Source organism: Salvelinus alpinus, chromosome 26 (assembly GCF_045679555.1).
Source record: "Salvelinus alpinus chromosome 26, SLU_Salpinus.1, whole genome shotgun sequence".
Classification (NCBI taxonomy): domain Eukaryota; kingdom Metazoa; phylum Chordata; class Actinopteri; order Salmoniformes; family Salmonidae; genus Salvelinus; species Salvelinus alpinus.
The window spans coordinates 28,966,583-28,992,757 of record NC_092111.1 but is presented as its reverse complement, the minus strand read 5'-3'; the positions used below and the strand labels follow the sequence as shown (position 1 = coordinate 28,992,757).

General features: G+C 42.1%; 1 protein-coding gene across 5 annotated transcripts; it reads right to left on the bottom strand.

Moving 5' to 3' along the window:
* Nucleotides 1-2,097: 2,097 nt before the first annotated feature.
* Nucleotides 2,098-18,201, bottom strand: LOC139555095 (sorting nexin-10B-like). Of its 5 annotated transcripts, none has more exons than XM_071368576.1 (7): nt 18,033-18,201; nt 8,105-8,144; nt 7,281-7,367; nt 6,962-7,062; nt 5,806-5,904; nt 3,485-3,691; nt 2,098-3,268 (listed from the first exon to the last, which is right to left on the bottom strand). In XM_071368576.1, exons 2-7 carry the CDS (start codon nt 8,129-8,131, stop codon nt 3,085-3,087), a joined length of 705 nt encoding a protein of 234 aa, XP_071224677.1. In that variant the 5' UTR covers nt 8,132-8,144; nt 18,033-18,201; the 3' UTR covers nt 2,098-3,084. The 5 variants fall into 5 exon arrangements, with proteins under 5 accessions (XP_071224677.1, XP_071224678.1, XP_071224681.1 ...); XM_071368577.1 differs by having other exon boundaries at nt 6,962-7,042; nt 18,033-18,147; XM_071368580.1 differs by lacking the exon at nt 5,806-5,904 and having other exon boundaries at nt 18,033-18,166.
* Nucleotides 18,202-26,175: the final 7,974 nt, after the last annotated feature.

Sequence of the window (26,175 nt, the reverse complement as noted above, 5' to 3'; positions counted from 1 at the left end):
TTAAGACATCTCTACGCAGTGTGTGAGAGCGAAATAGATGGGAAACACTCCTCACACCACTTCAAATACAGAAATTACTGTTTCGTAGGTTAGAACTCACGGAGAAGGTTAGTCAAATTAAGCAGTTGGAGACCGAGGTTAAGGTTAGGAAAAGGGCTAGCAAACAGAGTTAGAGGGGAGAAAGGTTGACTCACCGTGACAAGGGTTTGGACTATAGAACACTGTCCAGCCATCCCTACCACAGAAGACCCGGGATTTCAAACCCACAACATGCCTCAGAAGCACAGACAACACCATGTTACTGACCCAGAAAAGCTACGTCTTGGCAATATAGCACAGAGTTTCTAAACCCAGAGGTGCAACATCGAGAGACTTCAGGATACGCTTGCAAAGCAGACCAGGCCGGAGTTTGAGAAGTCAATAAGAGAAGTGAAAAATTATTCCTTAGTTCATTCTCACAACCTAGAGTCGAGCCAATGTCTTAAGTAGTTGAACATTACTCCAACCTAGTGAAATTTGCAAACCAACACGTTTTCATTAGTCAAAAACTAAACGAAGGCGTGCCTTCGATTTGACGGCCTGCATATGCGCAGTTTGGCACGAGACGTCCGTTAGACCCGATTGTGTTTATGTGCACAAGTTCAGCTAGCCAATGTCGCCTCCAAGTGTGATCAGGGATTTCCATTGGAGAAGCAGTTTCTGCCCAGCTTCATACTGTACTGTCTGACTATAGTTTTAGGATTTCTTTGAAGACGCAGATTCTTTTGAATCTCCAAATCAGACAAACGTTGTGCATCTTAAACTGTGGACATTAAATGAAGGGGATGAATATATTGAACTGGTTTCATCTTCAAGGAGCTCATTTTAGATGTTACAACACCCTCTACAGGGCTGATAGCACAGCACATCTGGTGAGGCATCCAAAAGCCAACCACACTGAACAAAAATAAAACAATAAGATTGAGATACAGTTAAGGAAATTAGTCAATTTAAATAAATTCATTAGGCCCTAAACTATGGATTTCACATGACTGGGAATACAGATATGCATCTGTTAGTCAGAATTTAAAATAAAGTAGTGGTGGATTAGAAAACCAGTCAGTATCTGGTGTGACCACCGTTTGCCTCATGCAGCGTGACATCTCCTTAGCATCGAGTTGATCAGGTTGTTGGTGGCATGTTGTCCCACTGTTCAATGGCTGTGCAAAGTAGCTTTTTATTGGCGGGAACATGCTGTCGTAGACCTCAATTCAGAGCCGAAACATGCACAATGGTGACATGTCTGGTGAGTACGCAGGCCATGTTCAGCTTTCAGGAATTGTGTTCAGATCCTTGCATTATCATGCTGAAACGTGATGGCGGCGGATGAATGGCACGACAATGGGCCTAAGGATCTCATCACGATATCTCTGCATTCAAATTGCAATCGGGAAAAATGCAATTGTTCATAGCTTCTGCATGCCCATACCATAACTCCATGGGGCACTCTTCACAACGTTGACATCAGCAAATCACTGACCCACGACAACAAACTAGGTCTGCCTGTTACAGTTGAAACCAGGATTTATCCGTGACGAGCACACTCCAGCGTGCCAGTGGCCATCGAAGGTGAGCATTTGACCACTGACATCAGTTATGATGCCGAACTGCAGTCAGGTCAAGACCCTGGTGAGGACAACGAGCACGCAGATGAGCGTCCCAGTGACGTTTTGACAGTTGGTGCAGAAATTCTTTGGTTGTGCCAACCCAGTTTCATCAGCTGGATGTAGTCCTGGGCTGGAGTGTTTACACGTAGTCTGCGGTTGTGAGGCCGGTTGGATGTACTGCCAAATTCTCTAAAACGACATTGGTGGCTCTGGACATTCCTGCAGTAGCATGTCAATTGCATGCTCCCTCAACTTGAGACATCTGTGGCATTGTGTTGTGTGACAAAACTGCACTTTTTAGAGTGGCCTTTAGTCCCTAGCACAAGGTGCACCTGTGTAATGATCATGGTTTAATTAGCTTCTTGATATGCCACACCTGTCAGGTGGATGGATTATCTTTGCAAAGGAGAAACACTCCCTAACAGGGATGTGCACAAATTGAGAAATAGGCTTTGTGCATATTGAACATTTCTGGGATATTTTATTTCAGCTCATAGGACCAACACTTTACATGTGTTTATATTTTTGTTCAGTATAGATCGTCACTCATAACAGAAGACATCTAGGCCAGAGGCTGGTGGGAGGAGCTATAAGAGGACAGGCTCGTTGTCATGGCTAGAATGGAATAGTCAAATGTGGTTTCCATATGTTTGATACCATTGCAGCCATTACGATAAGTCTGTCCTACAGCACTTCCCACCAGCCTCTTCTAAGCCTACTGAAGTTAATGCTGAAGGAAAGCCCAGGGATAACCTTAACAAGAAGGACAAGAAACCAAAGCACATTTCAACAAAAACTACTTGGACATTCCAGGATTTCAAAGGGCACCAACCACCAAGTCAATAAACCATCAAGTTAGTTCTTAAAAATAAAACATTTGATACTTGGAATACTTAAGATAAAAAATAAAAAAAGATTTGTATAAAGTGAGCCTATACAACACTATTGCTAACCTTAGAGTACAGTTTAAATCGTGCAAATACAATTTTAAGAAAAGTATAATTTAAGAATCTTTCCCAGTATGATTGCAGGTAAACTGATTCACATAAAAAGGAAAAAAATATAAGGCACAAGTTAGAGTTCAAGAATGAGATATTGCATTAAGACAACGTTCTGTTTTGGACAAGACTCATTCACTAGCAACACCAGTCGGGCCGCAATAGAGGGTATGTCAATATAATAAAATATCCTTTAAGAAAACATAGCTCAGTAATTTTAAAAAGCCGGATGGGGACGCAGAGAGAATTCCAACAGAACCACATAAAAATACCTTTCTACGCCGCCAGTTAATCAGGTTTGAGAAGCGCATCAGGAACTGTAGCAAACAGTCTTTTGAGTGGTTTCCCGAACAAAGATTAAGTGCTTTTTAGTCCAGGGCTAGGCTTAATCTTTGTCCGGGAAACAGCCCCTTTGTGCGTGTGTGTGTGGAAGTGGTGTGTCAGGGCTCCATGTGTTCCTGGTCACACGACGACTCTGACAGACTGCTGAAGAATCCCTCATCCCGGATGCGAATTTTGCCGTCAGAATTTTCACAGGTGCTGCAGTCAAAGGGTAGAAGGCTGGGGCTCTGGGGGACCCCCGAGTCATGGCTGTGGCCCAGACTTGACGTGGTGCTGGTGAGGCTGAAAGTACCGAATAAAAAAGGGCAGAGGTCATGTCGGCTTGCATCGTTCCTCCGACAGCAGCTGATATCTAATAATGATTTTTTTCATAAACAATCGCTGTTGAGTCAATCAATGGATGTCATTGAAAAACAGTTTAAATCTGTAAAATTTAGGACAAAATCTGTAGCTTCTTGATATGCCCAACCTGTTAGGTGTGGCATACCGTACTCTTACCTTTCGCAGTCTGAGTTGAAGTACACCTTGCTGCCCTTCTCTATGGGGAAGCGTGTGCGGTGACAGTCGCTACACATCTGGATGGCCTGTGCCACTGTGTAGCGTGTCTGTCCCAAGACACACGCCTCCATCTTGGTCACGCTGAGCTGGGATTGGAGGAACAGGTGCACTCTACTGTCAGACAGCAGCAGGGGGTCCTGGAGGATACTGGGGACGAACAGACAAAGATTCATTTGTTGGCTAATTAATGAACAGTCAACAAAACTAGCAGTAGATACATACAACTATCAAGAACACCATACCATATTTTCCGTTTGTTTTTGAAGTAATCAGTGCGCCGGGTTACAAAGTGTGGTAGGAGATGAAGTGAATTGTTATTCTAAGCTCTATGACAGGAGAAACTAGGTGACAATGAGATCAACATTGTAATCATCAGTACATAAATGGCTTCTGTTTCAAGTGGAGTGGAGGAAATGAATGAAGTTGCTGGTAAAAGCCACTGGATGGCGTTTGGTGCCATAAATCCATGGATATAACATCTTATACAGAGCAAGCAGAGGCTTTACAAAACAAATGTCATACTAGAGGAAAATCAGAATTTATGTGATTGAATTATATTGCTATTCATTTGGGATAACAATATCCCCCCAAAAATTCTTCCTAATGTACAAAAGGGGATCTACACCACAGATTGCTATGGACTCTGACCAGTAGTGCTGAGCAACTAACCAGTGGTGTAAAGTACTTAAGTAGTACATGAAAGTATTTTTACTTTCATTTTTTTTGTATCAGTACTTTTTGACAACTCTATGCATTCTCCCGACACCTAAAAGTGCATTACAGTTTGAATGCTTAGCAGGACAGAAATGGTTCAATTCACACACAAGATAACATTCCTGGTCATCTACTGGCTCTGATCTGACACGTTTTGTTTGTAAATTTTGTTGTGTTGGAGCGTGCCCCTGGCTTTCCCGTAAATTTAAAAAACAAGAAAATGGTGCCGTCTGGTTTGCTTAATAAAGGAATTTTAAATGATTTACACTTTTGATACTTAAGTACATTTGATCAATTACATTTACTTCTGATACTTAAGTATATTTTAAACCAAATACTTTGACTTACTCAAGTAGTATTTTACTGGGTGACTTTGACTTGTCATTTTCTATTAACGCATCTTTACTTTTACTTAAGTATGATAATGGGTATTTTCCACCACTGCAACTAACCGACATTTCATTTTTGGGTCATTAAACTAATTGACCAACGTCAGTTCAATTACTTGAATTCCATTTAGTTCGTTTGTGAGGCCAATGCTGTTTCGAGAGAGAGAGAGAGAGAGAGAGAGATATCAAGTCAGGGGCTATGTGGGACGCACACCTGAAGGGAGTTGTAGTTTTCATTAAGGAAATATTCAACCTAAATCAGCGTAGAAACGTGGTAATTAACTACAATGACCATAATCCATTTGAACCTGATGTAACATCTCTGGAGACCTGAAAATAGCTGTGCAGCGACACTCCCCATCCAAGCTGAAAGCTTGAGGGGATCTGCAGAATAGAATGGGAGAAACTCACCAAACACAGGTGTGCCGGACTTGTAGCGTCATACCCAAGAAGACTTGAGGCTGTAGTCGCTGCCAAAGATGCTTCATCAAAGTACTGATTAAAGGGTTTGAATACTTATGCAAATGTGATTTCCATTTATTTTTAATACATTTGCAAAAGTTTTAAAACCTGTTTTTGCTTTGTCATTATGGGGTATTGTGTGTAGATTGATGAGGGAAAACATTTAATTAATTTTAGAGTAAGGCTGTAAAGTAACAAAATGTGGATAAAGTCAAGGCTCTGAATACTTTCAGAATGCACTGTATAGATGTTATCTTGTCTGGCTGGCTGCTACTGCCTGAGATGAGATGGATGGTGACTTTAAGGAATGAAAAGTAATAAAGAATTCAAATAAAAACTAAGTCATAATATTTTATGTCATATAAGTTAATGTTCAGCATTTTTGGCTCCATTTCCATTAGAAAGCTCAAATCATTGTAATGTCATTTCATAATGCATTTTTTAAAATGTTTAAATCGAACCTTAAATCAAAAGCCGTGACTTTTTCAAATCTAACCCAAACGACTTCCAAAAGCACTCATTGTTCATCACTATTGACCGGACAACCACTTGAGGTAGGAAAACATCTGACAAACTGACTTTGGTTGCATCAGACCCATAGATGGGCTGTCTGGATCATCCCTTCACGCCCTTTGAACATGCAAAACCTGGCAGCCATTCATAAGGCTGAGGAAAGGAATAAACAAGGACACTCACATCTCTAGAAACTCCCGCAGGCCATTCATCCTCTGATTGACCTTGTAGGGGTTTTTCAGACTGAAGAAAGGGTTCCAGGGAGGCAGTTTGGGCAACTCTCTGGAAAGGGACAACAGTGGCTTTCAATGTGGCAGTGTCATATGATGCCACCTTTCCAACAAGTCTGCCCTGCTAGAGCTGCACCTGTCAACATTAAGTGCTGTTATTGTGAAGCGGAAACATCTAGGAGCAACAACAGCTCAGCTGCGAAGTGGTAGGCCACAAACTCACAGAAAAGGAATGCCGAGTGCTGAAGAGCATCTATCCTCGGTTGCAACACTCACTACAGAGTTTCAAACTGCCTCTGGACGCAACGTCAGCACAATAACTGTTCGCTGGGAGCTTCATGAAATGGGTTTCCATGGCCGAGCAGCAGCACACAAGCCTAAGATCACCATGCGCAATACCGAGCGTCGGTTGGAGTGGTGTAAAGCTCGCCATCATTGGATTTTGGAAATGCGTTCTCTGGAGTGATGAATCAGGAGAATGCTACCTGCCCCAATGCAGTGCAAACTAAGGTTTGGTGGAGGAATAATGTTCTGGGGCTGTTTTTCATGGTTGGGGCAAGGCCCCTTAGTTCCATTGAAGGGAAATCTTAACGCTACAGCATACAATGACATTCTAGACAATTCTGTGCCTCCAACTTTGTGGCAGCATGACAATGCCCCCATGCACAAAGCGAGGTCCATTCAGAAATCGTTTGTCAAGATCAGTGTGGAAGAACTTCACTGGCCTGCACAGAGCCCTGACATCAACCCCATCGAACACCTTTCGAATGAATTGGAACACCGACTGCGAGCCAGGCCTAATCACTCAACATCAGTGACAGACCTCACTAACGCTCGTGGCCGAATGGAAGCAAGTCCCGCAGCAATGTTTCTACACTAATGAAAAGCCTTCCCAGAAGAGTGGAGGATGTTATAGCAGCGACCAACTGCATATTCATGCTCATGATTTTGGAAAGAGATGTTCGACGAGCAGGTATCCACATACACCACATGACCAAAAGTATGAATAGTCCACCCCTGGAAAGACAAGTGCATACATCATTGCAGGAGTGATCAAATGATGCAGTGAAGAGGGCCTACAGTGAACTATTACTATGGATTATACGTACATGAGCATAGTGTTGTCCTGCAGACGCTGCCGGAGCCAAACAAACTCACTGTATCGCCTCCGCACACAGGAAGTCTTCTTCCTAAAACACATGCTATTGGTCTTAACACAGGAAGAAGGTAAATCATATTAGCAGAGGTTTTATAGCCAATATTACCCCACTTCAGATTGTCATGAAGTTAGAGGTTGCCAATAAATACACACCTTCTCTGGCACACAGAAAGCCTACCCGACCCATACACAGCTTCCTCAATCTCTCAGAAGCTGAAGATGTTCATGTTTAATGATGTTCATCAAGTGAAGCGTGCAGTAGTACTCACATGTAAACAGATCTCATAGTCAACGTGCGTGTGCCAGAAGTCATCTTTGTGGAATTGTGGCTCCTGGACCCAGACACTGACAAACTCCTGCAAAAGAAAGAGCAGTGTTCAGAGGGGAAGTGTGTGGCTTGAGTGTGGTAATTTTTTGGCTCAAGAGCAATGAAGCCACAGGAGAAGAAACATTTCAGCAGAAATGTTACCCAACCTCTGTCATCCAAGTGTGATTATTTTAATTTTATTTGTGCTTTTCTATAAACCCATTTCTGTGTTCATGCAAGTGACTGAACGAATCCTCACTATCAGTATCTGCAATATGGCAGTACGCCCAGAACCTCGTTTAGAGAAAGGAATCTGTTTCAACGTCCCAGCTTAAAGAAACCTTGAGGTATTGGTCGGTCACATGAGTATAGCAAACGAATGATAAGCTAAATCATGCAAATATAACTTGTCAGTATTTAAGGGAACTAACGGGACTGCCATGTTAGAGCTCACTTCAGACCGGTACTTTATACATTGAAGTTTGACTGACCTCCAGCTTGCTGACAAAGAGACTTTAACGTGACTTAGTGTGCGGTGTAATAATTCACAACAAGGGAAAAACTACACAGTATAGGCAAAAATACACAAAATTAGATTGAGGTTTAATAGAGAATTAATGTTCACCAGCTCTGCCTTCGTCCTTGACAACTACAGCGTGTGCAAGCTTTCCAGACCAGCACTAAAACCCAATAAGGTGTATTAGCTCTGGGCCAACAACAAAAGGCAGCACATCCTATAGCTCTCCATGAGCAGGATTAGGGAGTCATGACAGGTCTATCACTCGCCTGTTTCATTAGACTGTCAATCTCCATCGTAGACTGGAATCTGGGGGAGATGGGACAGAACCTCATTCAGTCAATTGGCAAACTGAGGCAAGAATGAGGTTAGATGCTTCTCTAGTAACAGTTTTTCTACAGTTATTTTACTGACAGTCAGTTATATTACGTAAAACCATCAGAAAAAAAGGCAATGTTTAGTCAAACACCTTCTCTGGCACACAGAAAGCCTACCCGACCCATTCAAGTTCTCCTCTAAACTAGGGCTGGGAATTGCCAAGTATCTCGTGATACAATATCGGGACACTTAGGTGGCGATTCAATTGCAATTTGAAGTACCAAACATATAGCTCAATACATGTCTACTGCAGAGAGACAATAGAAATGAGTTGATCAGTCAGGGAAATAAAAAGCTGAATTATTGGCTCACTATTTTAAAAAGATTGAGAACAAGCTACAGGATGAAAAATACCAGAGTTTTAGAGCAGGTACAGCCCACTAGCGCTAGCTAACACTAACATAAAATATATTGTTACTTGTTGTCAAAGTATCGATATACTGTCCAAAATAATATCGCAATATGCAAGAGATTTTTCACCCATCCCTACTATAAAGCAGGCCGCAGAGTCAACGACTGTTGATTCTCCTTAAAATCTACATGCACCTGGATAAACCACATTCATTTGTCAACTTTCTGTATTCAACAAAATACATCCTGATATTCTGTTGCAAACTTGCAACCATGGACACCAATGTGCATCTCAAGTGAGTGGGTTCAGAAGAGTGCTGTTCAATACGAACACATCAGACCCACAAACCAGCAATACAGGTGTACCCCATGGCAGTGTCCTTTTGCCAGTTCTGTTCACCCTCTACACCAACAATTGTACCCCTATAAGAATCAGGATGTGCACAGTAAAATATACTGATGATACAGCAATCGTTGATTTAATAGGTGACAATAAGGGATCATAGCTTTCACCTGATCAGTCTACGGCACAGTTTCCCAAAGTCTGTCCTTGGGCCAACCCTGGGTGCACGTTTTGGTTTTTGCTGTAGCACTACGGAGCTATTCAAATAACCAACTCATTATCAAGCTTTGATAATGTGAATCAGCTGTGTAGTGCTAGGGCAAAAAACTAAAACGTTCACCAATGGAGGCCCTAGGACCGAGTTTGGGAAACCTTGGTCTATGGCACAGAAAGAGCATGTTTCGCAAAAATGTAATGTTCAGTCAATTGAATTATATTCGCAGGCTACAGTCAAATATTTAACGTGTGCAATGATGTGCCAAAGGAATCTGTGATTGTAGTGCCTTATAGGGTAAATCAGAATAAGCAGCCTCAGTATTTGCAGCCGTTAAGTGATATGTCTAGGTGCCGATCCGTCAGTATTGTGAAACTAATTTTAGGGAAAGATTATAATGGAGAAAGCTGATCAGAGAGCAGTGCTACCTTTATTTTGAACTATCAGTAGTAAAAAACGTGACGCGTCCAGTGACGCACTCACAGGACGTTCTCACTGCGTGGTGTTTTCGGGAAACGCATGTTACGTCTTCGGCTGTTGTAGGACAGATGCATTGCTAAAAATAGCGATGGAACTATCAAGAAACCGGGCACCGATCTGCAAGAGACATGGGGACCATCCACATACAGAGCATTTCAATTTGCTCTTTGTATTAAACTATGGCACTATACTTGACTCAAACCTCACCTGGACACCTAACACAGAAGTTCAGAAGACAACTACAGTACCAGTCAAAAGTTGACACACCTACTCATTTTACAGATGCACAAAAAAAAGCATCCTGTCGGGCTGCATCACAACCTGGTATGGCAACTGCACCGCCATCAACCGCAAAGCTATCCAGAGGGTGGTGCGGTCTGCACAACGCATCACCGGGGGCAAACTACCTGCGCTCCATGACACTGACAGCACCATATGTCAAAGGAAGAACAAGAAGTTCAAGGACAACCACCTGACCCACTGTCTGTTCACCCCGCTACCATCCAGAAGGCGAGGTCAGTACAGGTGCGTCAAAGCTGGGACCAAGAGACTGGAAAACAGCTCTCAAGGCCAAACAGCAATCACCAACTCAGAGGCTGCTGCCTCCATAGAGAAGTAATTGGCTACTTTAACAGATCACTAGTCACTTCATACAATGCACTCTAAATAATGTTAACATCCCTTACTCATATCACATGAATATACAGAATTTTATACCATCTATTACACCTTGCCACTCAGCCATCCATATACAGTTGAAGTCGGAAGTTTACATGCACTTAGGTTGGAGTCATTAAAACTCGTTTGTTAACAAGACATTTGTGGCGTGGTTGACAAACTATAGTTTTGGCAAGTCGGTTAGGACATCTACTTCGGGCATGACACAAGTAATTATTCCAACAATTGTTTACAGCTTGGAAATAACCAAAAAATGTCATGCTTTAGAAGCTTCTGATAGGCTAATTGACATCATTTGAGTCAATTGGCATAATTTGAGTCAATTGGCATAATTTGAGTCAATTGGAGGTATTAAGGCCTACCTTCCAACTCAGTGCCTCATCAAAAGAAATCAGCCAAGACATCAGAAAAACAATTGTAGACCTCCACAAGTCAAGTTCATCCTTGGGAGCAATTTCCAAACGCCTGAAGGTACCACATTCATCTGTACAAACAATAGTAGACAAGTATAAACACTATGGGACCACGCAGCCGTCATACCGCTCAGGAGACGCATTGTCTGCTAGAGAGGAACGTACTTTAGTGCGAAAAGTGCAAATCAATCCCAGAACAGCAAAGGACCTTGTGAAGATGCTGGAGGAAACAGGTACAAAAGTATCTATATCCACAGTAAAACGAGTCCTATAGCGACATAACCTGAAAGGCCACTCAGCAAGGAAGAAGCCACTGCTCCAAAACCACCATAAAAAAAGCCAGACTACAGTTGGCAACTGCACATGGGGACAAAGACCATACTTAAGAAATGTCCTCTGGTCAGATGAAACAAACATAGAACTGTTTGTCCATAATGGCCATCGTTATGTTTGGAGGAAAAAGGCAGAAGCTTGCAAGCCAAAGAACACCATCCCAACTGTGAAGCACGGGGGTGGCAGCATCATGTTGTGGGGGTGCTTTGCTGCAGGAGGGACTGGTGCACATCACAAAATAGATTGCGTCATGAGGGAGCAAAATTATTTGGATATATTGAAGCAACATCTCAAGACATCAGTCAAGAAATTTAAGCTTGGTCGCAAATAGGTCTTCCAAATGGACAATGAGCCCAAGCAAACTTCCAAAGTTGTGGCAAAATGGCTTAAGGACAACAAAGTCAAGGTATTGGAGTGGCCATCACAAAGCCCTGACCTCAATCCTATAGAAAATTTGTGGGCAGAACTGAAAAAGCGTGTGCAAGCAAGGAGGCCTGCAAACCTGACTCAGTTACACCAGCTCTGTCAGGAGGAATGGGCCAGAATTCACCTAATTTATTGTTGGAAGCTTGTGGAAGGCTACCCGAAACATTTGACCCAAGTTAAATGTAAAGGCAATGCTACCAAATACTAATTGAGTGCATGTAAACTTCTGAACCACTGGGGATGTGATGAAATAAATAAATCATTCTCTACTATTCTTCAGACATTTCACATTCTTAAAATAAAGTGGTGATCCTAACTGACCCAAGACAGGGCATTTTTACTAGGATTAAATGTCAGGAATGGTGAAAAACTGAGTTACTGCATTTGTAAACTTCCGACTTCAACTGTACATATTCTCATTCACCCCTTTAGATGCATGTATTAGGTAGTTGGGGAATTGTTAGATATTACTGCACTGTCAGAACTAGAAGAGCAAGCATTTAGCTACACTCACATTAACATCTGCTAACCATGTGTGTGACAAGTTTTGATTTGAAGGGTTTCTTTATTTGTACTGTTAACATAAGAGTCAACAGACAAACTGAACAAGTTCCACAGACATGTGACTAACAGAAATGGAATAACGTGTCCCTGGACAAAAAGGGGGGGGGGCGTTAAAAATAACAGTCAACGCAGCTGGTGGCCACACCAGATACTAAGAACTGCAGTGCATCTCCTCATGGACTGCACCAGATTTGCCAGTTCTTGCTGTGAGATGTTAGCCCAATCTTCCACCAAGGCACCTGCAAGTGCTTGGACATTTCTGGGGGCCCTAGCCCTCACCCTCCGATCCAACTGGTCCCAGACGTGCTCAATGGGATTGAGATCCGGGCTCGTCGCTGGACATTGCAGAACACTGACATTCCTGTCTTGCAGGAAATCAGCCATACTGCTCGTTCTGTGCGTGGTGGCATTATCATGCTGGAGGGTCATGTCAGGATGAGCCTGCAGGAAGGGTACCACATGAGGATGTCTTCCCTGTAACGCATAGCATTGGGATTGCCTGCAATGACATTAAGCTCAGTCCGATGATGCTGTGACACCGCCCCAGACCAAGACGGACCCTCCACCTCGATCCTGCTCCAGAGTACAGGCCTCGGTGTAAGGCTCATTCCGTCGACAAGCGCGAATCCGACCATCACCCCTGGTGAGACAAAACCGCAACTCGTCAGTGACGAGCACTTTTTGCCAGTCCTGTCTGGTCCAGCGACGGTGGGTTTGTGCCCATAGGAGACGTTGTTACCGGTGATGTCAGGTGAGGACCTGCCTTACAAGCCCTCAGTCCAGCCTCTCTCAGCCTATTGCGTACAGTCTGAGCACTGATGGAGAGATTGTGCGTTCCTGGTGTAACTCGGGCAGTTGTTGCCATCCTGTACCTGTCCCACAGGTGTGATGTTCAGAAGTTACACGTGGTCTGCCACTGCGAGGACGATCAGCTGTCCGTCCTGTCTCCCTGTAGCGCCGTCTTAGTTTATATTGTAGAATAGCGAAGACGTCAAAACTAAGAAATAACATCTGGAATCATGTAGTAACCAAAAATGTGACTAATCAAAATATTTTAGATTCTTCAAAGTAGCCACCCTTTGCAAACTCTTGGCACTCTCAACCAGCTGAGTTCCCACATACGCTGAGCACTTGTTGGCTGCTTTCCCTTCAGTCTGTGGTCCGACTCATCCCAAACCATGCCAATTTGGTTGAGGTCGGGTGATTGTGGAGGCCAGATGGGATACAGCACTCCATCACTCTCCTTGGTCAAATAGCCCTTAAACAGCCTGGAGGTGTGTTTCAGGTCATTATCCTTTTGAAAAACAAAATGATAGTCCCACTAAATGGAAACAAGATGGGATGGTGTATCGCTGCAGAATGCTGTGGTGTGCCTTGAATTCAACATAAAAAAATAAAAATAAATCACTGACAGTGTCACCAGCAAAGCACCATCACACCATGGTGGGAACCACACATGCGGAGAGCCGTTCACCTACTCTGCATCACAAAGACACGGCGGTTGGAACCAAAAATCGCAAATTTGGACTCAGACCAGAAGGACAGACTTCCAGTCTATTGTCCATTGCTCATGTTTCTTGGCCCAAGCAAGTCTCTTCTTATTTGTGTCCTTTAGTAGTGGTTTCCTTGCAGCAATTCAACCATGAAGGCCTGATTCAGTCTCCTCTGAACAATTGATGTTGAGATGTGTCTTACTTGAACTCTGAAACATTTATTTGGGCTGCAATTTATGAGACTGGTAACTAATGAACTTATCCTCTGCAGCAGAGCCAACTCTGGGTCTTCCTTTCCTGTGGCAGTCCTCATGAGAGCAAGTTTCATCATAGCGCTTGATGGTTTTTGCAACGGCACTGAAATTTTCCAGATTAAGACATGAAGGTCAGTCAAAGTAATGGACTGTCATTTCTCTTTGCTTACTTGAGCTGTTCTTGCCATAATATGGACTTGGTCTTTCACCAAATAGGGCTATCTTCTGTATATCACCCCTACCTTGTCACAACAACTGGTTGGCTCAAACGCACTAAGGAAAGAAATTCCACAAATTAACAAGGCACACCTGTTAATTGAAATGCATTCCAGGTGACTACCTCATGAGGCTGGTTGACAGAATCCCAAGAGTGCAAACCTGGCAAGTAAAATCAGTGGTGTACGTTTGGTTAGCATAGAAGCACTCTTCATGGAGAGTGGCACGGGCAGGGTTAAGGATTGCCACCGACCGCACACCCCCACTCAACCATCAGGCCACTGATACGCATTGACTACAACCCACAGTGACCGTACGCACATATACCAACCAGAAGCCATGAACTACAGGCAACATCTGCACAGAGCTAAAAGGCTAGAGCTCCCGCTGTCAAGGAGCGGGACACTAACAAGAAATCCTGCTACGCTCTGACGAATCATCAAAACAGGTAAAGCTTCGATACAGGAGTAAGATCAAAAATCCTACTACACTGGTTCTGATGCTTGGATGTGGCAGGGCTTGCAAACTATCACAGATTACAAAAAGGGAAACCCAGCTGCTAGCTGCACCAGTGACTTCGAGGCGAGCAACACTGAACCATGCGTGAGTGTCACAGCTGTTTTGGAAGACTTATCACGCTCTCCGTACCCGATGTGAGTAAGACCTTTAAATAGGTTATCATTCACAAAGCCAGAATACCAGGATGCGTACTCTGCGCATGCGCTGACCAGCTAACAAGTGTCTTCACAGACATTGTCAAACTCCCTGACGAAGTCTGTAATACCTACGTGTTTCAAGACCCTGTTCCCATGAACACCAAAGTAACCTGTGTAAATTACTAAAATCGCCTGTAGCGCTCACATCTGTAATCATGAAACACTTTTTAAAAAAGGCATCATCCCAGACACATTGGAACCACGCCAATTCACATACCGCCCCAACAGATAACGCACTCTACACGGCCCCTTCCCACTCAGTGTTCTACACCATAATGCCCTCCAAGCTCATCATTAAGCTTGGTACGCTGGGACTGAACACCTCGCTCTGCAATTGGACCCTGGACTTCCTGATGGGCTGCCCCCAGGTTATGAGGGTCAGCGTGGCAGATGGGTTGTTGCCCCCTCAGGAGTGTGTGCTTAATCATCCTCCTGTACTCCATGTTCACCTATGACTGCGTGGCCGCGCACAACGCCAACATCATTACGTTTGACAACACGACAGTGATAGAGGCCTGACAACCGACGATGAGACAGACCTGGCAGTGTTGACAACCTTTCCCTCAATGTCAGCAAGACAAAGCAGCTGATCGTGGTCTAGAGGAATTTTATTAGTCACATGCACCAAACACTACAGTGAAATGCTTACTTACGAGCCCCTAACCAACAGTGCAGTTCACACAAAAAATAGTGAGAGAAGAACAATTAAGAGCAGCAGTAAAAAATACATACACAGGGGATGCCGGTACATAGTCAATGTGTGGAGGCACCGGTTAGTTGAGGTAGTATGTACATGTAGGTAGAGTTATTAAAGTGACTATGCATAGAAGACAAGAGTGGAGAGGGGAGGGTCAATGCAAATAGTCTGGCTAGCCATTTGACTAGATGTTCAGGAGTCTTATGGCTTGGGGGTAAGAAGCTGTTTATAGAAGCCTCTTGGACCTAGACTTGGCGCTCCGGTGCCACTTGCCGTGCGGTAGCAGAGAGAACAGTCTGACTAGGGTGGCTTGAGTCTGACGATTTAGGGCCTTCCTCTGACACCGCCTGGTATAGAAATCCTGGATGGCAGGGAACTTGGCCCCAGTGATGTACTGGGCTGTACGCACTACCCTCTGTAGTGCCTTGCGGTCAGAGGCTGAGCAGTTGCCATACCAGGCAGTGATGCAACCAGTTAGGATGCTCTCGATGGTGCAGCTGTAGAACCTTTTGAGGATCTGAGGACTCATGCCAAATCTTTTATGTCTCCTGAGGGGGAGCGGCTGGTAGACAGTGTCCTTAGCCCCAGCCTGTCAGGCACCATTTTCCCGCAGTTCTGTAAATGAGATTGAGGGCAAAGTATAACACTTATTTCCCCGTTGACACATGCAAAAAAGCCAAAATTATGACTATGTGACGGTCAGCGGGGGGGGGGGCAGTTCACGCAGGAACCAATGGGATGCTCAGGGGTGCTCGAATTGTGAGCTGCATTTGCACAAATTAATCCTGAGCCCATAACCCTCACAGCTATCCTCCAATCACAAGAATTATCCAAATATTGGAACTAATTCTCTCCACCAAACACGTTAATATCCGGTTGCTAAGCAAGTTTGTCTAGAGGAAACCATTGTCAAAAGCTAGCTCACGTCTAGATTCTCTCATTAAATATACTGCAATTCCAACTACAACCTCTGCTTTGATTTTAAGCCTCAACTTGCCTAGCTAACTGTTTACTTTGTTATAATTCTAATTCAATTTGAGGCTACATGTCATGGAAAATGTTATTTCCAACAATCAACTCCACAATAAATCCAGCTGCATATTCATGGTTTGCACCTCAGTCACAACGTTGCAGCCATATTGATGCGTAAAAGTAGAACATGGGCTAATGACTCATTTAAATTACACTATAGAGGCTTGGGAATACGATGACATTACTAAAATAGGCACATGTTTGGTAAGAAACAACTTCGCCATCATGTTGTGAAATTTACTTTAGATGGCAATGTTTTCATTAGCTAGCAATGCTCGTATTGTAAGCATTTCACCGTAAATCCACCCCAGTTGTTTACAAAGCATGTGACAAAGATTATTTGACCCATGTTACCAAACCGCCAGACCCCAGAAATCGTTCACCCCCGCCATGAATCTGAACTGTATGAAATGTACATTTATCCCAATCACATAGTTTGTGATATTGCTCATGATTTACATTGAATGTATTTATGCACTATATGTGGGGATGTTTTGTTATGTTTGAGATTCAAGACAAATTTCCCGAAAGGGACAGTGTTCAACCAAAGACACCCAACAGTGCAGACCAGGCATGTTGTCACAACAGCAAACCGCAACTGCTTAGAGAAGAACCTAAAAAGTAAACACTCATGTGGCACCCTACTAAAGTGACCCTACTACACATTGCGAGATATTTGGCAAAATATAACAGCATGCCTCTCCACAGGAAAACAATGGGGTGAGCTCAGCGGTCCAAGGGCAAAGGGTATTTCAGGGCTAGCGTTTGACAACGGAGTACACTGCCCAGCCTTACATAATTAGGAGATTGTCATGATTAAAATGGTGTCCAATTAAAAAAATATATATACACACTGCGAGATTTGGCAAAATACAGACATACTTATATTTTCCTATAGGAAACAATGGGACAACCTCAGCGTTCCATGAGTAATTGTTGTTTACATTTCAACTACCAGCAACGTGAGCAGGTCTCGTTTCCAACAATGGCAAAGCAGGCATTGTGACGTATTACAATAGGCTGGGAATAGAACGTTCAGAAGGCGAGATGGTGCCACGGTGATCAATAGCACTAATAGCTGGCAGGGGGGAAAATTCCCTAAGGCCTGTTTTTTCATGATTTCTTAAACTACATCAAGCAGCTGGGACATAAGATAATATTATGAAATTGGGCTACATGCCAGATGAAATGAACTAGCTTTTATCATGAAATAAACATAGTTAAAAATGTAATGTGTTCAGCCTAGCTTAGGTTGACCCCAAAAGGCTAGGGCCAGCTCTGACTACATGTGTGGGTATGGATGTGAAGATCCTTGAGCCACTGCAGCCCCTCATGAGCTCCTTTTGAGGCCCATCCCTAGGCTGAAACGAAATTGAGGAAGCCGAGAGGTTAGACCGCCTGCAATAAACACATTTTGCAAACAGACAAAATGGTCACGCTCTTGAAATACAGAACAATACTGAGAAATTGTGATTGCATTCCATAGGTTTGTTTGGCATTTGAACCGTTGCAAACGCACCAGAGTCAATACATAGTTAACTTTACTTTTCCACAACATTAAAAACATGTTTATCTCTAATAAAAGGCATAGTAAGCCTACGTATTTTACCTTTTGTATCGGATTATTTATCCTTTCAGCTGGCAATTCGTTAGTGCCGCAATAGCAGGCTAGTCTTCGCTGAGTGCTCTGTTTCGCGGGTCTGCCGACTGCAGTTCGATTGAATATGATAATGAGGCGCGCGCTCTGTTTCCTTTGGTAAGTGCATGCCCCTGGTCTGAAATTGTGTGATTATTTTGGACCTGTTAAAACGGTGTACAACCACAATATGGGATGCATCTCAATAGTCGAGCTTGCTTCCTCCCCTTGTATTAGTTTCCATCATTAAGGACAACTTTTCTGTTAAAATAACGATTTATCAACGACCATATGCAGACAAAAATAAGAAAATGGATGAGAGCAAATCCCCCTCATATGCTTCTGTCATATCGCTTCAATCTATCTGTCCTGTATTTTCAGATCAGTGCAGCCGAAGAAAAAACATTAAAGGAAAGGAGCCAGGAAGAGGAAGCCATTTAGACTATTGAGGCCTCTTATGACAACCACAAGACTTGGATGTAGGCTATAGAAGAACATGTTGACTCTTATCCGTATAACTTAATCTATGGCTGTCCCATGGAGATCCTATTCAATTACTAGAGGGGCTACTCTCTTGCCGGACAGTCTTTATTTCACCGGAGGGCGGTGCCATACGTCGTAGTGGGCGTGGGATTCAAAGTGGAACTACTGTCCAATGCGCGTTCACGTTCAACCAAGAATCTCCGCCTGGGACATTTTCATAACTTCTTCGTCGATATCACTATGGTGGGTTTATACTTTATAGTTTACAATTTCAGCTTCATATTATTACATACATTTTCTTTAGGCTATTTGAACTAAGGATAGCTAGCTGGCAAGTGTCTGGAGCAGTTTTCCCAAAAGTAAACGATGTGTAACGTCAAGTTTTGCTTGCTAGCCAATCAACAAAGGCAATGCCGCTGTCAATCCAATCTACTAAATTTACATGATTGAAATATATGAAACTGATCATGACTATATTTAATCTAATTTCACTGCGATTGGTTAGTCAACATGCAATAATACCTGTATACTTTGAATCACAGAGATACATTATTTGGGTTTAGATGAACAAAATCTAATTAACTGAGTTTACCCTTTCCCCGTGGCTGTGATGCAAACCAACACTAAAGGTCAGTATGATCAGTGATTATGCCTATATACATTGATAGTCATGTTATGTGTGTGAGTTGTACAGTAGTAGAACTAGCTGCATAAGCTGTATGTGAGTGAGCATCTCTCTCAATCACACAGTCCTCTCAATTCAAGGGGCTTTATTGGCATGGTAAACATATGTTAACATTGCCAAAGCAAGTGAGGTAGATAATATACAAAAGTGAAATAGACAATAAATATTAACAGTAAACATTCCACTCACAGAAGTTCCAAAATAATAAAGACATTACAAATGTCATATTATGTATATATACAGTATTGTAATGATGTACAAATGGTTAAAATACAAAAGGGAAAATAAATAAGCATAAATATGGGTTGTATTTACAATGGTGTTTGTTCTACACTGGTTGACCTTTTCATGTGGCAACAGGTCACAAATCTTGCTGCTGTGATGGCACACTGTGGTATTTCACCCAGTAGATATGGGAGTTTATCAAAATCGGGTTTCCTCTCTTTCTCTTTCACACAGTCTCTCTCCCTCTCTCTTTCACACAGTCTCTCTCCCTCTCTCTCTTTAACACAGTCTCTCGCTCCCAATGTGCCAACATTACATTTTTTATGAATTTGGTATCATTTTGCAGGTTTAATTAAAAATGGTTTATCTGATGGATTTTGGATGACCTTGGACTTATTTATTTGTTTGAGGGCTTATACTATCTTGTTGATAAACAAGGACAACTTTACCATATTATCCTGGAGGCATACTTACACACCCAGTCTCATTTCTTTGTGTAAATATCTCTCAACTTAAAAAAAAGAAAAAAGAAAAATTAGAATACGACATCATTTGTTTAGCGACTAATTCAGCAGTGACATGTGTTTACTTAATCTTTGTGGCTCCCTGATGAAACGTTAGGCCTAACATCCATTACTGTAGTTAAGCATAACCCGTCATTCAGGACACCTGTTTTGAGCCCTACATTTTTAGCAAAAATTGTTTTTTGAGGGAGGCTTGCCTGTTTTGCATGTTATTTTGGCATTAATACGTGTCACATATCAGTTTGTAAACAATGTAAAAATATATACACTACCGGTCAAAAGTTTTAGAACACCTACTCATTCAAGGGTTTTTCTTTATTTTTACTATTTTCTACATTGTAGTATAATAGTGAATACATCAAAACTATGAAATAACACCTATGGAATCATGTAGTAACCAAAAAAGTGTTAAACAAATCAAAATATATTTTAGATTTGAGATTCTTCAAATAGCCACCCTTTGCCTTGATGACAGCTTTGCACACTCTAGGTGTTCTAAAACTTTTGACCGGTAGTGTATATCATTGAGTTAATAAAGCCGCATACAAACATGGTCTCTTTTGTTGTTTTCTTGAGTAAGGCAGCTCCAAAATGCAGGTTTTTCTGCATAGCTCAGTGCTTTCTGTGGTGGTGGGGCAAGCCAGCAGAAAATACTGAGCGTTGCACCATGATTGGCTCAGTGTTCTGTCACTCATGGGGATTCTAGCTGCCATATATTTACATTAGAAGTGCACATCCAAGAAGGCTCAAGGTCATTGGCCACAGATAAAGTGATGTCAAATCACATTGTATGTACAGTAGCTTTGATTGGACTGATCATTTCAACATCATACTTTAACAAATTTAGCTAGCAGTCATCATCATGAATCAAGTCGACAATCTACTAGCAAATCCTTTTTAATCATTGTAGTATGAAGAGAAATAATGAAGAGAAATTATAGATAAAACGTATCGGTGCTCATCAGCCATTGTACATAAACATTACAGAACAAGTTGGAAATCGCAAATTCAATAATGAGTGGTTTGGAAGGAATCAGTGACAGTGGCTGTGTGGTCCCAAATCTGGGATTAAGGGGCTCTTTTCCAAATGATAAACATTCAACATTGGCCATGTTGTCAATGAAGCATGATTTGTGCTGCGCCTAAAACAACTGTTAACTCGGAACTACGAAAACTTGACTTTAGTGAGTTCAAGGAAACTGGGAAGTCGTGAATAAACGAGCTCAGACTGGGAAAATACGTTTTGAACGGTCATCCAACTTGGAATTGTAAATCCGTCCTCTTTCTAGAGCTACGACCTGAAGATCAATGACGTCATCATGATTCAACCTTGTTTTTCTCCGAGCTCCCAGTTGTTTTGAAAGCACCATAAATCCAGAGAATGCCAGACTGATGACAAAATTTGCCCACGATGGACCGCCGCGCCACCTTCCTGTTCAAGTGAGCACAGCACAACAAGGTGAGTCCCAAAAAATTATTGTATGCTGCTGCATAAATTATGTAATATGCCAGGGAGATATGTATACTGTAGCTAAGAAAGTAATACTAAGTGTATGTTGTGTAGTAAGATGTTAGTTGCCCATGTGCCTCACCCTATAATTTGGTCTATTTATCCCTCTTAATTTCGCCTAAAGTTCTGGCTGTTCTACTGTAACGTTAGCCTATAACCTGTTTTAGAGAAATGTAATCATCGAATATTGTAAGTGCTTTCATTGTTTCCTTATATGCCCCTTTATTTATCCTATGGTTCTGACTTGGTGTACAGGGAGAACACTGTAAGAACAGCCCATGTTCTGAATTCTGTCGCTGTACATTTCAAAAGTGCTAAACAAATAGTTATAATTACTACGTCCATCCTAACTCGCTCATTAATGTCTTAATCGAAATTACGGATTGCCTCTTATCCGCTTGTCGTCCCGTTATGCCATAGTTTGTTCATCTCAATTGCCATTAGATACTACATTTGTTTAAGCAAGTCAGCCATATCAGCTTTTTTTTTTTTAAGTAAATTAGTCCGAATGAACTGTTTCGCTACCAGACAAGGCTCCGTAGATAGCCAGGTGTAGCAGTGGTGATATGTTGGGACTGCTGTCGGGACAGCTTTATGTAGGCCCTAACAGTTTGTGCACCGTTTGTCATGTTATAGTGCAATTAATGTATTATTTCATGTTGTGTTGTGCAGTGACTTTGCTGGCATGCATCCCACTTTTTATTTTATTTTATTCGCACCAAGATTGACATGTTAAAATCGCCACTGGGTATACTAGATTTGCTCTAGGTAACCTATAGCAGGATCATCAACTAGATTCCATGATCTGGATTTGAGCAAGTGCTCGCTCGGCTCGTTCTCGACACTGTTGCCGCATTCAAAACAACTGGGAACTTGGAAATGGGAACTCGTAAATATACAACTTCCGACTTACAGTTGAAGTAGAAAGTTTACATACACTTAGGTTGGAGTCATTAACACTCGTTTTCCAACCACTCCACACATTTCTTGTTAAGAAACTATAGTTTTGGCAAGTCGGTTAGGACATCTACTTTGTGCATGACACAAGTCATTTTTCCAACAATTGTTTACAGACAGATTATTTCACTTATAATTCACTGTATCACAATTCCAATGGGTCAGAATTTACATACACAAGTTGACTGTGCCTTTAAACAGCTTGGAAAATTCCAGAAAATTATGTCATGGCTTTAGAAGCTTCTGATAGGCTAATTGACACAATTTGAGTCAATTGGAGGTGTAACTGTGGATGTATTTCAAGGCCTACCTTCAAACTCAGTGCCTCTTTGCTTGACATCATGGGAAAATTAAAAGAAATCAGCCAAGACCTCAGAAAGACAATTGTAGACCTGGTTCATCCTTGGGAGCAATTTGCAAATGCCTGAAGGTACTACGTTCATCTGTACAAACAATAGTACGCAAGTATAAACACCATGGGACCACGCAGCCGTCATACCGCTCAGGAAGGAGATGCATTCTGTCTCCTAGAGATGAATACACTTTGGTGCGAAAAGTGCAAATAAATCCCAGAACAGCAGCAAAAGACCTTGTCAACAACAGCAAAAGACCTTCCTCCAGCACCCTCTGGAGTGCTGGAGGAAACAGGTACAAAGTATCTATATCCACAATAAAACGAGTCCTATATCAACATAACCTGAAAGGCCATTCAGCAAGGAAGAAGCCACTGCTCCAAAACCGCCATAAAAAGCCAGACTACGGTTTGCAACGGCACATGGGAACAAAGATCGTACCTTTTGGAGAAATGTCCTCTGGTCTGATGAAACAAAAATAGAACTGTTTGGGCATAATGACCATCGTTATGTTTGGAGGAAAAAGGGGGAGGCTTGCAAGCCGAAGAACACCATCCCAGCCGTGAAGCACGGGGGTGGCAGCATCATGTTGTGGGGAAGCTTTGCTGCAGGAGGGACTGATGCGCTTCACAAAATAGATGGCTTCATGAGGGAGGAAAATGATTTGGATATATTGAAGCAACATCTCAAGGTATCGGTCAGGAAGTTAAAGCTTGGTCGCAAATGGGTCTTCCAAATGGACAATGACCCCAAGCATACTTCCCAAGTTGTGGCAAAATGGCTTAAGGACAACAAAGTCAAGGTATTGGAGTGGCCATCACAAAGCCCTGACCTGAATCCTATTGAAAATCTGTGGGCAGAACTGAAAAAGCGTGTGCGAGCAAAGGAGGCCTGCAATCCTGACTCAGTTACATCAGTTCTGTCAGGAGGAATGTGCCAGAATACACCCAACTTATTGTGGGAAGCTTGTGGAAGGCCACCCGAAACGTTTGACCCAAGTTAAACAATATAAAGGCAATGCTACCAAATACTAGTTGAGTGTATGTAAACTTCTGACCCACTGGGAATGTGATGCAAGAAATAAAAGCTGAAATAAATGATTCTTTCTACTATTATTCTGACATTTCACATTCTTAAAATTAAGTGGTGATACTAAGTGACCTAAGACAGGGAATTCTTACTAGGATTAAATGTCAGGAATTGTGAAAAACTGAGTTTAAATGTATTTGGCTAAGGTGAATGTAAACTTCCGACTTCAACTGTAAGTGCGTTCAAAACAACTGGGAACTTTGGGGGGGAAAACGAATTCCGACTGGGAAAAATTGATTTGAACATTCATCCAACTCGATTTTCCAACTCGGGAACTCTGGCCTCTTTCTGGAGCTCCGACATTCTGAACGGAAGATCACTGACGTCATGATTTGACCTCGTTTTTCCTAATTCCCAGTTGTTTTGAACGCAGCATAAGTGCACCAGTATGTGCGCTTAAATCTAAACACACTGTGACGTATAGCATTGCCCACCAGGAAAAATGGAGTGAAAAGTGTCGGTTCCTTTTGTGTCATTAACCCTCAAAGTTTCAGAATGGTTTAAATGGCATCCATATTGGTCAGGGAGAAATCCAAACCAGTCTAATCAATGGCAGTGGAAGAAATAATCCTGATTTTAAATGTCTACATTTTTGTTTTCTTGGGAAGCTGTGAGTGCTATTATATGACACAATAGCAGCACTGGTTGCATTTACAACTTGTTTAAGTCCTATCATTAACTGATTTGAGCCAGTGAATGGCTGTGGATTGACTGTATTGCTTAAATGGAATATTGGCAAATTGGCAGTTAATTTTACAGTCAATTTCTGGAATCATTCCTCTAAAACTGTCTGGCTAGCTAGCTAACAAACATACAGTGCTGATAAATTCTCAGAAGTATTAATATTTGTCTAATAATGGGGGTCTTAAGGAAAAATTGGCCAGTGTGGGGTCCTCTATAAAAAACATGGGCCGCTAGCTAACTAAACTATATTGGACTTATTGAGCATAGGACTGTCTGACCCCAAGCTGCAACCTGGAAGCCTGGATGCCATTGTGATGCTGCAACACAACATCAACATTCTACGTATAGCCCAGACAGAATGCACTTGCCTATCCTAAATAATAATCTGTCTCTCGTAACATATAGAAAGTATGTTGTGGACGTAGAGATAACTTGTTGACGTTAACAAAAGTGTCCATATGGAATGTTATCAATGCTTCTAGAAAAAAGGTCCATAGGTCTATGCAATACGTCTTGGGAGTAAAACAGTTTTCCGGCTATCTCTCAATTGATTTTGAGATAGTTCTTTCAGGGATAGGTTAAAGGTTGTTTTTGTAATAGACTGCATTGGTATATTGAATTGAGTGAGACAGTGTGCTAATACTTGTTTCTCTGCCTCAATTTAATGTCCACTCATGTTGCCATGGCATGAAAAGATTTAAAGTATGTACCCATCCACACTGTCTAGTCCAGTCACCTATACCCAGTGTGTTTGTCTTAATCTCTTTCTATTCATTCAATTCAAAGAGCTTTATTGGCATGGGAAACGCATGATTACATTACCAAAGCAAGTGAAATACATAAGCAAAAAATGAACAGTTGACATTACACTTACAAAGGTTTCAAAGGAATAGAGACATTTCAAATGCCACATACAGTGTTGTAGTGATGTGCAAATAGTTAAAGTACGAAAGAGAAAATAAATAAACATGGGTTGTATTTACAATGGCGTTTGTTCTTCACCGGTTGCCCTTTTCTCGTGGCAACAGTTTACAGATATTGCTGCTGTGATGGCACACTGGTATTTCACCCAATAGACATGGGAGTTTATCAAAATTGGATTTGTTTTCAAATTCTTTGTGGGTTTGTGTAATCTGAGGGAAATATGTGTCTAATATGGTCATATATTTGGCAGGAGATTAGGAATTGCAGCTCAGTTTCCACCTCAAGAGCCTGTCTTCTCTTGAGAGCCAGGTCTGCCACTGTGTTCTCTCTGTTTAGTGCCAAATAGCATTCTAGTTTGCTCAGTGTTTTTGATAATTACTTGACACATTGGAAATAATTATATTTTTATTTTCTCTTGATTTGGTTGGGTCTAATTGTGTTGCTGTCCTGGGGCTCTGTGGGGTCTGTTTGTGTTTGTAAACAGAGCTCCAGGACCAGCTTGCTTAGGGGACTCTTCTCCTTGTTCATCTCTCTGTAGGTGATGGCTTTGTTAAGGAAGGTATGGGAATCGCTTCCTTTTAGGTGGTTGTAGAATTTAACGTCTCTTTTCAAAATTTGGATCATTAGCAGGTATCGGCCTAATTCTGCTCTGCATGCATTATTTGTTGTTTTACGTTGTACA

What these genes read in the sequence shown, in the direction of transcription:
- LOC139555095 (XM_071368576.1), bottom strand. Translation starts at nt 8,131, where the DNA reads ATGGAGATTGACAGTCTAATGAAACAG. An exon ending in ACTATGAGATCTGTTTACAT is followed by an intron (nt 7,063 to 7,280) that starts GTGAGTACTACT and finishes TCCTGTGTTAAG; the next exon opens with ACCAATAGCATGTGTTTTAG. An exon ending in CTGCGGGAGTTTCTAGAGAT is followed by an intron (nt 3,692 to 5,805) that starts GTGAGTGTCCTT and finishes GTTCGTCCCCAG; the next exon opens with TATCCTCCAGGACCCCCTGC.